We start from the raw sequence: 12,896 nt of genomic DNA on the forward strand, positions 1-12,896 counted from the left end.
TGATTCCGACTCATGGCGACCCTATAAGACAGAGTAGAGCTGCCCCATAGTGTTTCCAAGGAGCACTTGGTGGGTTTGAACTGCCGACCTTTTTGGTTAGCACTTAACCACTACGCCACCAGGGTTTCCACCTCCTTAGAAATGTATATATCCCTATGCAACAGCTACTGGGCTTGAATTCTCCATGAGGACCAACCACCACAGCTGCTGCTACTCTGTTCTGCCCTTCTCCTGGGTGCCCCAGGGAGATGAGAGGCAGTGCCTGTGAAAACTGGTCCCTTGGTATATAACCACAGGCTTTCTTTGCCCCCCTCTTCTCCTTCAGGACAGCCTCGAGGCCATGACTCAGTGGCTACTGCAGAAGCACTACAGGGAAGAGGTCCTCCGGGCTGGCCTGTGCTTGGAAGGTGCCCTACTGCTTCTGGAAATGCTGAAAGCCACCATGAACCAGGTGAGATCCTGTTCTCTACACACACCCAAGGAAGATCAGTCAGAAGAGTGGCCTTGCCTTTTCCCAGATGCTCTCACGTGATGCTGTCAATTAGCATCACTGGTCTGACCCTTTGATAGAAGAGGCAAGATGAATCCTAGCGATGACTTAGATATGCAACGGGAATCCCAGCTTCTTCGTCCCCAGCGAGTTTATGCTGTCTTGCTGGGAGATAACTGTTTTCCATTTGTTAAAGCATTTGGCTTTCTCCACTGAGACACTTAGTGCCTCTAGTCAAAGGAAACATTTCTGAGCAGCTGTACTAGGTCAGGCACTTCAGGGCAGGTAGAGGAGGAAGAGGGTACTCCTCCCTCAAGGTGCTCACTTCCACTAGGACAGTAAAATGTGACGTAGAAAGTAAAACATGGTGCTGAGAAGAGAGGTTGCCACCAACCATCAACATAACCCGGAGTGGTTTTCGGATAGCATTTGATCTGAGCCTTCCAGGTCCGTTAGAGGTGGGTGGAGTGGCATTTCAGACATGGAGGTGTGTGTGTTGTATGTCTTTATGTCTGCGTGGTGGGACAAAGGCCATGTGGGTCCATGAACAGGAGTAACTGTCATCCAGGTCAACAAGAACTTCAATGAAAGGCTGAAGAATTCCAACTTCATTCCGTAGGCACCAAAGACAATTGGAGGCTTGATTGCGTATGGAGAAACTTTACTGCTTTTGTAAAGTGATACATGATTATTTTAAAAATTTAAACAAAAGAGATAAGTAGAAAGTGAAAATCACCTGAGATGCACTCACCTGAAATGACCACTGTGAACTTTAGTGGGATAGCCTACCAGAAAAGATACTTCTCCCAGATTGTACCCCATCATTGGAGAATGAGGCCACATGCCTTTTGTCTTTTTCCCTCAACCTGTTGTGGACATCTGTCCATGTTAATAAACAACGATGTGAATCATCTGATTTACACATGGAAATGTGCGCTGTTTTTCTGTGTTTTCATTTTTATGAAAAGTCTGTAATGAACTTTGTTGTGCACTCATCTTTTTTCTCTTGTTTGATGACCTTATTGGTGCAAATCCTGTGACATAGGACAGCAGGCATAAGTGTATTTCACACCCTTTTGTTTTAGATACCATCTTGCATGAGAGTGTTGACCCTCACAGCCTTCACAACTTAGCCAAACGGTTCATGAACTTATAGTTGATTTCTTTGCATTAGTTATCATCATTTTCACTGTAAGTCTCAATGGCTTCTGTTAAAGGGCATAGGTTTATTAACCGTCTTTATTTTATTGTGATTGCCTGTTTATGTCTTTTACCAATTTTGGAGGTGTGTCTGTGTGCATACATGTATATATTTATTTAAATTTGTTTGTAAGAATCCCTTATATTATATATTCTTTATTGTAGCATCTTTTTTTTTTTTTTGGCTTATGTTTTGTTTGTAGTTTACATTTTTATGGAGTTAAATTTATCAATATTTACCATATGAGGGCACTATGGCAAAGTGCATCCAGGTCTGGGCTGTAGATCCCCACTTCCTGGGTTCAAATCCCAACTGTACCACTTCCTACATCTCTACCACTTGACCTTAAACAAGTTACAAGTAACTGAGCTCTCTAAGCTTCGTATGTATTTACAAAATAGGGATCATACTGATTTCTTTTTCATAGAATTTCTTGGGGGGTAGCATAGAACAATTTACATTGTCTAGCACATAATAAGCCCTCAAAAAATTCTAACTAATAGTACTTTAATTATTATGTTTGCTAATTTTGTGACTTGTTTAGAAAGGTCTTTTCCTATTTCAAGGTTATAAGCGTATTCACCCATTTTAGGTATTTTTATGGTTTTATATTTTATACTTAAATCATTTATTACAAGTCAGGTAAAAATCTGGCTTATTTTCTTCCTTAGATGTGTAGCCAGTTAGACCATTGTTAAATAATACATCATTTTCCCACCAATTAAGACATTTTTATCATAAGCTAAATTTCTATATATATACTGTGGTTTACTTTTTTTACCTGTCCTGATAATTGATCAATCTGTTTTTGTACCAACTTTTTAAAAAAATTTATTTTATTTATTGTGCTTTAAGTGTATGTTTACCAATCAATTCAGCCTCTCATACAAAAACTTATATACACCTTGCTGTGTCCTCCTAGCTGCTCTCCCCCTAATTAGACAGCACAGTTCTCCTCTCCACCCTGTATTCCCCATGTCCCTTCAACCAGCTCTTTTCCCCCTCTGCCTTCTCATCTTGCCCCCAGACAGGAGCTGACCACATAGTCTCATGTGTCTCCTTGAGCCAAGAAGCTCAGTCCTCAACAGTATCATTTTATATCTTATAGTCCAGTCTAATCCCTGTCTGAAGAATAGGCTTCGGGAACGGTTCCGGTTTTGGGCTAACAGAAGGCCTGGGGGCCATGACCTCCAGGCTCCCTCTAGTCTCAGACCATTAAGTCTGGTCTTTTTATGAGAATTTGAGGTCTGCATCCCACTGTTCTCCTACTCCATCAGGGCAGTCTTCCATTGCAGCCGAGCACCGTCTAGTTCTTCCAATCTCAGAGTGATGTAGGCTTTGGTTTATGTGGCCCTTTCTGCCTCTTGGGCTCGTATTTACCTTGTGTCTTTGGTGTTCTTCTTTGCTCCAGGTAGGTTAAGACCAATTGATCATCTTAGATAGCTACTCGCTAGCATTTAAGACCCCAGACGCTGCTCACCAAAGTGGGATGCAGAATGTTTTCTTAATACATTTTGTTACGCCAGTTGACCTAGATGTCCCCTAAAACCATGGTCCCCAGACCCCGGTCTCTGCTACCCTGGCCTTTGAAGTGTTTGGTTGTATTCAGGAAACTTCTTTTCTTTTGGTTTAGTGCAGTTGTGCCGACCTCCCCCGTACTGAGTAGTGTTGTCTTTTCCTTCACCTAAAATAGTTCTTGTCAACTATCTAGTTAGTGAATACCCCCTCCCTCCCTGCTCACCTTTGTAACCATCAAAGAATATTTTCTTCTGTGTTTAAACTATTTCTTGAGTTCTTATAACAGTGGTTTCATACACTATTTGTCCTTTTGCCACTGACTTATTTCACTCAGCATACTGACTTCCAGATTCCTCCATGTTATGTTTCACAGATTCATCATTGTTCTTAATCATTGCAGTGTTCCGTTATGTGAATATACCATAATCTATTTGTCCATTCATCTGTTGATGGGCACCTCGGTTGCTTCCACCTTTTGCTATTGTAAACAGTGCTGCAATGAACATGGGTGTGCATATATCTGTTTGTGTAAAGGCTTTTATTTCTCTAGGATATATTCCAATGACTGGGATTGCTGGATCGTATGGTATTTCTAGTCCTAGTTTTTTAAGGAAGCGCCAAATTGATTTCCAATGTGGTGTACCATTTTACATTCCCACCAGCAGTGTATAAATATTCCAGTCTTTCCACAACCTCTCCAACATTTATTATTTTGTGTTTTTTGGATTAATGCCAGCCTTGTTGGAGTGAGATGGAGTCGCAATGTAGTTTTGATTTGCATTTCTCTAATGGCTAATGATCGTGAGCATTTCCTCAGGTATCTGTTAGCCATCTGAATATCTTCTTTGGTGAAGTGCCTGTTCATATCCTTTGCCCGTTTTTTAATTGGGGTCTTTGCATTTTGTTGTTGAGTTTTTGCAGTATCATATAGATTTTAGAGATCAGATGCTGATTGGGTTTGTCCTAGCCAAAAACTTTTTCCCATTCTGTAGGTAATCTTTTTACGCTTTTGGTGAAGTCTTTGGATGAGCATAAGTGTTTGATTTTTGGGAGCTCCCAGTCATCTAGTTTCTTTTCTGATGTTTGTGCATTGTTAGTAATGTTTTGTATACTGTTTATACCATCCATTCGGGCTCCTATCATTGTCTTTATTTTTTTTTACTACGAACTTTATTGTTTTAGATTTTATATTTAGGTCTTTGATCCATTTTGAGTTAGTTTTCGTGCCTGATGTGAGGTATGGGTCTTGTTTCATTTTTTTGCAGATGGATATCCAGTTATGCCAGCACTATTTGTTAAAGAGACAGTCTTTTCCCCATTTAATGGACTTTGGGCCTTTGTCAAATATCAGCTGCTCATAGATGGATGGATTTATGTCTGAATTCTCAATTCTGTTCCATTGGTTTATGTATCTTTTGTACCAATAACAGGCTGCTTTGACTACTGTGGCAGTATAATACGTTCTAAAATCAGGTAGTGTGAGACCTCCCACTTCATTCTTTTTTTCAGTAATGCTTCATTATCCAGAGACTCTTTCTCTCCCATATGAAGTTGGTGATTTGTTTCTCCATCTTATTAAAAAATATCATTGGGATTTGTATCAGGATTGCATTGTATCTATAGATCATTTTGGGTAGAGTAGACATTTTTACAATATTGAGTCTTCCTATGCATGAGCAAGGTATGTTTTTTCCACTTATGTAGGTCTCTTTTGATTTCTTGTAGCAGAGTCATGTAGTTTTCTTCGTGTACATCTTTGACTTCTCTGGTTAGATTTATTCTTAAGTATTTTATCTTCTTGGGGGCTACTGTAAACGCTATTGATTTGGTGATTTCCTCTTCAAAATTCTCTGTTGGTGTAGAGGAATCCAACTGATTTTTGTATGTTTATCTTCTATCCTGATACTCTGCTGAACTCTTCTATTAGTTTCAGTAGTTTTCTTGAGGATTCTTTAGGGTTTTCTGTGTATAAGATCATGTCATCTGCAAATAGAGATACTTTTACTTCCTTGCCAATTTAGATGCCATTTATTTCTTTATCTAGCCTAATTGCTCTGGCTAGGACCTCCAACACAGTGTTAAGTAAGAATGGTGATAAAGGGCATCCTTGTCTGGTTCCTGTTCTCAGGGGGAATGCTTTCATACTCTCTCCATTTAGGATGATGTTGGCTGTTGGCTTTGTATCAATGCCCTTTATTATGTTGAGGAATTTTCCTTCTATTCCTATTTTGCTGAGAGTTTTTTTTTATCATGAATAGGTGTTAGACTTCGTCAAGTGCCTTTTCTGCATCAATTGATAAGATCACCTGGTTCTTGTCTTTTGTTTTATTTATATGATGGATTATATTAATTGTTTTTCTAATGTTGAACCGTCCCTGCATACCTGGTATGAATCCCACTTGGTCATGGTGAATTATTTTTTCGGTATGTTGTTGAACTCTATTGGCTAGAATTTTGTTGAGTATTTTTGCATCTAAGTTCATGAGGGATATAAGTCTATAATTTTCTTTTTTGTGCTGTCTTTACCTGGTTTTGGTATCAGTGTTATGGTGGCTTCATAGAATGAGCTTGGGAGTATTCCATCCTTTTCTAAGCTCTGAAATACCTTTAATAGAAGTGGTGTTATCTCTTCTCTGAAAGTTTGGTAGAGTTCTCCATTGAAGCTGTCAGGGCCAGGGCTATTTTTAGGGGGGAGCTTTTGAATTACCTTTTCAATCTCGTCTTTTGCTATGGGTTTATTTACTTGTTCTACCTCTGTTTGTGTTAATTTAAGTAGGTATTGTGTTTCTAGAAATTCATCCATTTCTTATAGATTTTCAAATTTGTTAAGAGTACAGTTTTTCATAGTAATCAGATATGATTCTTTTAATTTTAGTTGGGTGTGTTGTGATATTGCCCATCTCATTTCGTGTTTGAGTTATGTGCTTCCTCTTCCATTTTTCTTTTGTCAGTTTGGCTAGTGGTTTATCAACTTTGTTGATCTTTTCAAAGAACCAGCTTTTGATCTTGTTAATTTTTTCATTTGTTTTTCTGTTCTCTATTTCATTTAATTCTGCTTTAATTTTTATTATTTGCTTTCTTCTGGTTCCTTTTGTTGCTCTCTTTCTATTTGTTCAAGTTGTAGGGATAACTCTTTGATTTTGGCCCTTTCTTCTTTTTGTATGTGGCATTTATTGATATAAATTGACCTCTGAGCACTGCTTTAGCTGTGTCCCAAAGGTTCTGATAGGAAGTATTTTCTTTCTCATTTGATTCTATGAATTTCTTTATTCCATCCTTAATTTCTTCTATAACCCAGCCATTTTCAAGCGAGGTATTCTTTAGTTTCTAAGTGTTTGATTTCTTTTCCCTGCTTTTTCTGTTATTGATTTCTACTTTTATGGCTTCGTGGTTAGAGAAGGTGCTTTGTAATATTTCAATGTTTTGGATTCTGTTAAGGCTTGCCTTATGACCTAATATGTGGTCTGTTCTGGAGAAATTCCATGTGTGCTGGAAAAGAAAGTATACTTGTCTGCTTTTGGGTCAAGTGTTCTGTATATGACTATGAGGTCAAGTTGGTTGATTGTGGCTTTTAAATCTTCCATGTCTTTATTCAGCTTCTTTCTGGTTGTCCTGTCCTTCACCCAAAGTGGTTTGTTGAAGTCTCCTACTATTATTGTGGAGCTGTCTATCTCACTTTTCAGTGCCGATAGAGTTTGTTTTATGTATCTTGCAGCCCTGTCATTGGGTGCATAAATATTTAATATGGTTATATCCTCCTGGTATATTTTCCCTTTAATCATTATATAGTGTCCTTCTTTATCCTTTGTGGTAGATTTTACTTTAAAGTCTATTTTGTTTGAAATTAATATTGCCACTCCTGCTCTTTTCTGATTGTTGTTTGCATGATATATTTTTTTCCATCCTTTGAGTTTTAGTTTGTGTCTTTATGTCTAAGGTGTGTCTCTTGTAGGCAACTTCTAGATGGATCATGGTTTTTTTTAATCTATCGTGCCACTCTCTGTCTCTTTATTGGTGCATTTGGTTCATTTACATTCAGCCTAATTATGGATAGGTATGAGTTTTTTTTTTTAATGAGTTTAGTGCTGTCATTTTGATGTCTTTTTGTGTGTCATTGACAGTATCTTTTTTCCACATAATTTTTTGTGCTTAGTAGTTTTTCTTTACATATTGTCTTTTTCTCTTTTTCATTGTTGTTGATTTTGTTTTTGCTGAGTTTTTGTTGTATTTTATTTTGATGTGTAGGATTGTTAGTCTTCTTTGTGGTTACCTTATTGCTTACCCAATTTAAACCAGACTTTTATCTCTTTATATCATCTTGACTTTCTCTCCATATGAAAGATCTATGACTGCATTTTTTAGTCCCTCTTCATTGATTTAATGTCATCTTTTATATAATGACATTGCTGTTCCCTCTTTTGATTTTTTTTTTGGTCTTGATTAATTTTTGTAATTTCCCAATCTGGATTGCTATCTTGTTGCTCTGTCCTGTTTTCTAGTCTGGGGTTGTTATCTAATGTTATTGATTTTCTGACCAGAGAACTCCCTTTAGTGTTTCTTGTAGTTTTGGTTTGGTTTTTGCAAATTCCCTAAACTTTTATGTGGAAATGTCCTAATTTCACCTTAATATTTGAGAGACAGTTTTGCTGGATATATGATTCTTGGCTGCAATTTTTTCCTTCAAGGCTTTACATATGCATCCTGTTGCCTTTGTGCCTGCATGGTTTCTGCCGAGAATAGTTTGAGCGTATTCTTATTCACTCTCTTTTGTGGGTGACTTTTCATTTATCTTCAGCCACTCTTAAAATTCTCTCTTTAACCTTGGTTTTGGCAAGTTTGATTATAATATGTCTTGGTGACTTTCTTTTGGGATCTACCTTATGTGGGGTTTGATGAGCATCTTGGATAGATTATCTTCTCATCTTTCATAACATCAGGGAACTTTTCTACTAACAAATCTTCAATAAACCTGTATTTTGTGTTCTCCATCCCTGTTCAGGCACTCCAATCACTCCTAGGTTGTTTCTCTTGATAGAGTCCCACATGATTCTTAGGATTTCTTCGTTTTTTTTTAATTCTTTTGTCTGGTTTTTCTTTGAATATTTTGGTGCCAGGTGTTTTGTCCTCAATCTCACCAATTCTGACTTCTTTTTCTACAAGTCTGCTCCTCTGACTTTCTATTGAGGTGTGTAATTCTGAAATTTTATTGTTAATTTTCTAAATTTCTGATTGCTGCCTCTCTATGGGTTCTTACAGCATATTAAATTTGTCATTATGGTCTTGAATAACCTTCTTAATTTCCTTGACTGCTTTATCTGTGCGTTCCTTGACTTGTTCTTCATTTTGCCTGATTTCCTTCTTGATCTTTTGAAGAATCCTGCATATTAATCTTTCGTATTCTACCTCTGGTAATTCCAGAAATATTTCTTCATCCGGAAGATTCCTTGATTCTTTGTTTTGGGAGTTAGTTGAAGCGATCATGGTCTGCTTCTTTAAGTGATTTGATATGGACTGTTGTCTCCGAGCCATCTATTAGTTATTGTAGTAATTTATTTTATGTTTGCTTACTGTGTCCTAGCTTCTTGCTTTGTTTTGTTTTGATATACCCAAATAGACTGCTTGAGGGCACTAGCCTGAGTATTTGCACCTTTGAAGCTCTAATGTCCTGTTGCCAGATGGATAGAGCTGTTACCAGGTGTATGAGCCTAGGAGTCCATTCACTTTTCTTGTGTGAATTCAGCTCAGGTGTCCAGGTAGTTGGTCACCAAGTGTGTGGTGCAGGCTCTCTCCTATAGTCTTAGAGGAGCAGGGGTGATTGGTGTAGGCCCAGGTATCTGGTTGTAGTAGGGGGTAATGCTCTGAGCAAGGCAGGAGGCTGACAACCATCCCTTGAATGTCTGTGAGGAAAATGTGTCCCTGTTTCCTAGAGCACACAAGTGGGTGGGTTCTGCAACCAGACCATGGGCACCTAATGCTTTTGGCTGTAAGGACTGGGAGGCAAAACTTATCCTTGGACCTCTGTTGCTGGTGGCTAAGTGATGTGGGTGGAGTCATCAGTCCTTAGGCCCCTGATGTGGGTAGATGAAGACCCTGCTTAATAGGCAGAGTGGTGTCAAATGTCAACACCCCCGCCCCCCGCCTCTCCACCACACAGCTGAAGCAGTTGAAGTCAGATCTCAGGCATATACACTGCTGCAGTCTGCCAACAAGGGCCTAAGCTGCTGAAATAGGCCTACACAGGTCCATGCAGCGGGGAAAGGTATTCAAAGTCCACGGGCCATTTATGCCTGGACAGGAGCCACTTCTGTCCTAAGCTCCCCATGTTAGTAGGGCTGGCAGATTATCTTTTCCCCCAGTTGTGAATTTATTCCTTCTCCAAGGCCGGCAGAATGCCTAGGACACTCAGCAGAACCTATCTCAGTCCCAGAGAAATCAACAGCCACTGAAACTGGCTAGGGGATGGGGGGCACGATAAGATATACGCAAGTACTTAGCTTTTGCTGAGAGTGCCGTTCTTCTCTGGTTCCAGAGGTGTGAGTAAGCTGTGTGGCTGGCTGCTTCTTCCTGAAGGAAGCTGTGGCCGAATGCTTCTACTAGTCCACCACAGCCACTCCTGGGCATGGTGCCTGAGGCATCCTGGCGATTCAGGTCTGGCAACTCCCCTCTGCTTCTGAACCGTCTCTCCCCCTGCCACTCAGTCCATTTTCTAACTTTGCCTTTGATGTTTGTTTCACTTGTTTTTTCAGGTCTTTGTTGTAAGAGGGTTCACAGGAAGCGTCTGGCTATTCCACCATCTCGGTCCTGCCTCCTCCCCCATTTTTTTAATTTGTTCCTTCTCCAAGGCCAGGAGAATGGCTCAGCGTGCGCAGCAGAACCTGTCTCAGGCCCAGGGAAGTTGACAGCTACTGAAGCCATCTTGAGGGCTAGGGCAGAGGGAGGAGGGATTGGATAAATGGGAGAGAGTTCTTTTGCAAGGGATGCTATTCAATCTGTGTGGTAAATTAGACGCAAGCACTTATCTTTTGCCGAAAGCACTGTTCTTCACTGATTCCAGAGGCGTGAGTAGACTCTGTGCGGCTCGCTCTCTCTCCCTGGGGAAACTGAGCCCCAATCACTACTGCCAGTCCTGCTACAGTCACTGGTCAGGGGATCATGCCTGAGGGGCACCGGTTCCAGCCGAGTCAGGTCTGGCAACTTCTCACCACTTCTGTACCATCTCTCTGTCTCCCTGCTGCTCGGTCCAATTTCATAACTTTGCCTTTGATGTTCAGGGCTCCCAGCTTGTCATATATATAATCGATTCACTTGTTATTTTGGGTCTTTGTTGGGATCACCAGAAGCATCTGACTGCTCTGTCAACTTGGCCCTGCTTCTTCTCTGTTTTTTGTACCAACTTTTAACTATTGTAACTTTATACTTTCATCTTGTAGGGCAAATCTCCCCTTATTATTCTTCTTTTCCCAAATTATCTGTTGTGCTTAGGATAATTTTTTTTTCAAATAAAAACTATTTAGAGGTTTTTGTTGATATTGTATTAATCCTACTGATTAAGGGTAGTTGTCATATATAATATTGGATCTACCCAATAATAAATTCTGTTTCTCCATATGTTTAAGCCCAATTTTTATGACCACTGGTAGAATTTTATGGTTTCTTTCACAAAAGTTCTGTGTATTTTTGTCAATGTTTTAAGACATTGCATAAATTTTGCTAATGCCAACACGACATTTTCTTCATTAAATTTTCTAACACGTAATTGTTTACATGTAGGAAAGCTACTGATTTTTGTATTTGAGCTTTACAACTTATCACTTCGCTGAGCTTCCATTGTATTGATATTATAAATTGTTTCTCTTGGGTTCCAGATATGCAGTCACATATTCTACAAGCAATTATTATTTTATCTTATTCTTACCAAAGTTCACACCATTCATGTCATTATCTTGACTAATTGTTATGGCTAGTGTTTCCTTGAAAATGCTACACAGTATAGGAAGTTGTAGGTGTCTTCGTCTTAGTTATGATTCAGTGAAGAAAGTCTGGGTTTCATCATTAGCATGATGGTTTCCGCTGTTTCGATGTATGCATGGGTGTGAGCACATTACATATCTCTTTGTGTGTATGGTTGTGCTAAGGAAGTACACATTTACACTTGTTGCTTTTTTTTTTACAAAAATGTGCATTAATTTTTTATTAAATACTCTTTTAGCATATAACTAGATGACCATGTGCTTTTTTTCTTTTAACCATCAATGAATTACATCTATAGATTTTCTTGCATTCTTGCAAAGAATCTCACTTAGTTACTATGTTCATATTCTTTTAACAAATCTTCCTTATTCTGTTTGAAATATTTTATTTATGACTTTGCATGAAGATTTATAAATGACATAAGGCTGTAGTTTTCCTTCTGTTGTATCTTTTTCAGGTCTTGGTATTAGTTTTGTACTAGATTTGTATTTTCCAAAAGGGCTTTTCTTCTTTATATTCAAGAAGATGTGAAATCTATGACTCTTATGCTGTTTAAATCATTTCTATGAAATTGCATGAATTTCTTCCATAACTATTGGCTCTTTTAAGTTTTTAAGTGTCTTCTTGACCCAATTTAAATAATTCATACTCTAAAAATTTTCTATTTATTAAATTTTCACAAAATGGCCCCTTTTAATTCATTTAATTTTCTGTGTGATTATTTCTCACTCTTAATTTTTCATTTGCATGTTTGTGCTCTCTCTCTACCCTGCCTGTCTTGTTAATTAATGAGCTGAAGACTCATGGATTTATTTAAAGAATCAGCTCTAGGATGTACATATTATTCTCCAGATTGTTTTTCTTGCTATTTCTAAGATTTTGGCATTTTCACTTTTTAAAAAATTATTTTCTAGAATTTCTGCAATTGCATGTTTAAAGAACTTTTTGACTTTAAAATATTCATGTGATTGGACTTTCTAATTTTAACTTATGTTGTCTATTTCTAGTTCTATTTGTCATGACCAGAGCGCATGGCCTCTGCTTTTCCCATCTTTGGGAAATTCATTCATGATTCCATTATAAGCCCAAGTGTCATCAGTTTTTTGGGTGCAGCATAAGGAATCCATTACCTAGCTTATCATTTAACGTTTCTAAAAATAAAGCAAACAAAAGGAATGGCGAGGAAGCATTTAAAATAAAGAAAATATACAATATGCCGAGAGTTGTAAAAAACTAAGAACAAATATTTATATTTTAACAAGAAACATAAAAAGGATAAACTTATGTATTAAAAATGTGTTTTCTAGACTGAGTCAGAAACAAGACCCAACCTTTTGGGACCTAAAATATACGTCTACACAAAACTTGAGCGGCTCCAAGATTGGCAGGAAAAGAATAAACAAATACAGCAAAGATAAATACATGATATGAATGCCAGGCAGAGTCAGGTTCAAGGCCAAAGAATTTTTAAACTTTAATAATTTGGTGAAACCCGATGGCGTAGTGGTTAACTACTACAGCTGCTAACCAAAAGGTTGGCAGTTCAGATCCACCAGGCGATCCTTGGAAACTCTATGGGGCAGTTCTATTCTGTCCTTTAGGGTCGCTATAAGTCGGAATTGACTCGACGGCAACGGGTATGGGTATGGGTAATTTGGTACAATGAGGATGTCTGTCCTGAAAGCATCATGTACCAAACATAGTAGATAAGCATAA

General features: G+C 38.4%; 1 protein-coding gene across 10 annotated transcripts in view; it reads left to right on the forward strand.

The window, feature by feature from the left end:
* The window catches only part of WDFY4 (WDFY family member 4), a 410,290-nt gene that overhangs the window by 183,389 nt on the left and 214,005 nt on the right, over positions 1–12,896 (forward strand). For 9 of the 10 annotated variants that reach the window (XM_049854909.1, XM_049854915.1, XM_049854916.1 and 6 more), the window contains one exon: positions 326–451. In XM_049854909.1, the coding sequence (XP_049710866.1) occupies positions 326–451 (126 nt within the window). Of the gene's footprint in view, positions 1–325; positions 452–1,058; positions 1,406–12,896 lie in introns of those variants that run through there. The other variant, XM_049854918.1, reaches the window with a different exon arrangement.

Source organism: Elephas maximus, chromosome 16 (genome assembly GCF_024166365.1).
Source record: "Elephas maximus indicus isolate mEleMax1 chromosome 16, mEleMax1 primary haplotype, whole genome shotgun sequence".
Lineage (NCBI taxonomy): Eukaryota > Metazoa > Chordata > Mammalia > Proboscidea > Elephantidae > Elephas > Elephas maximus.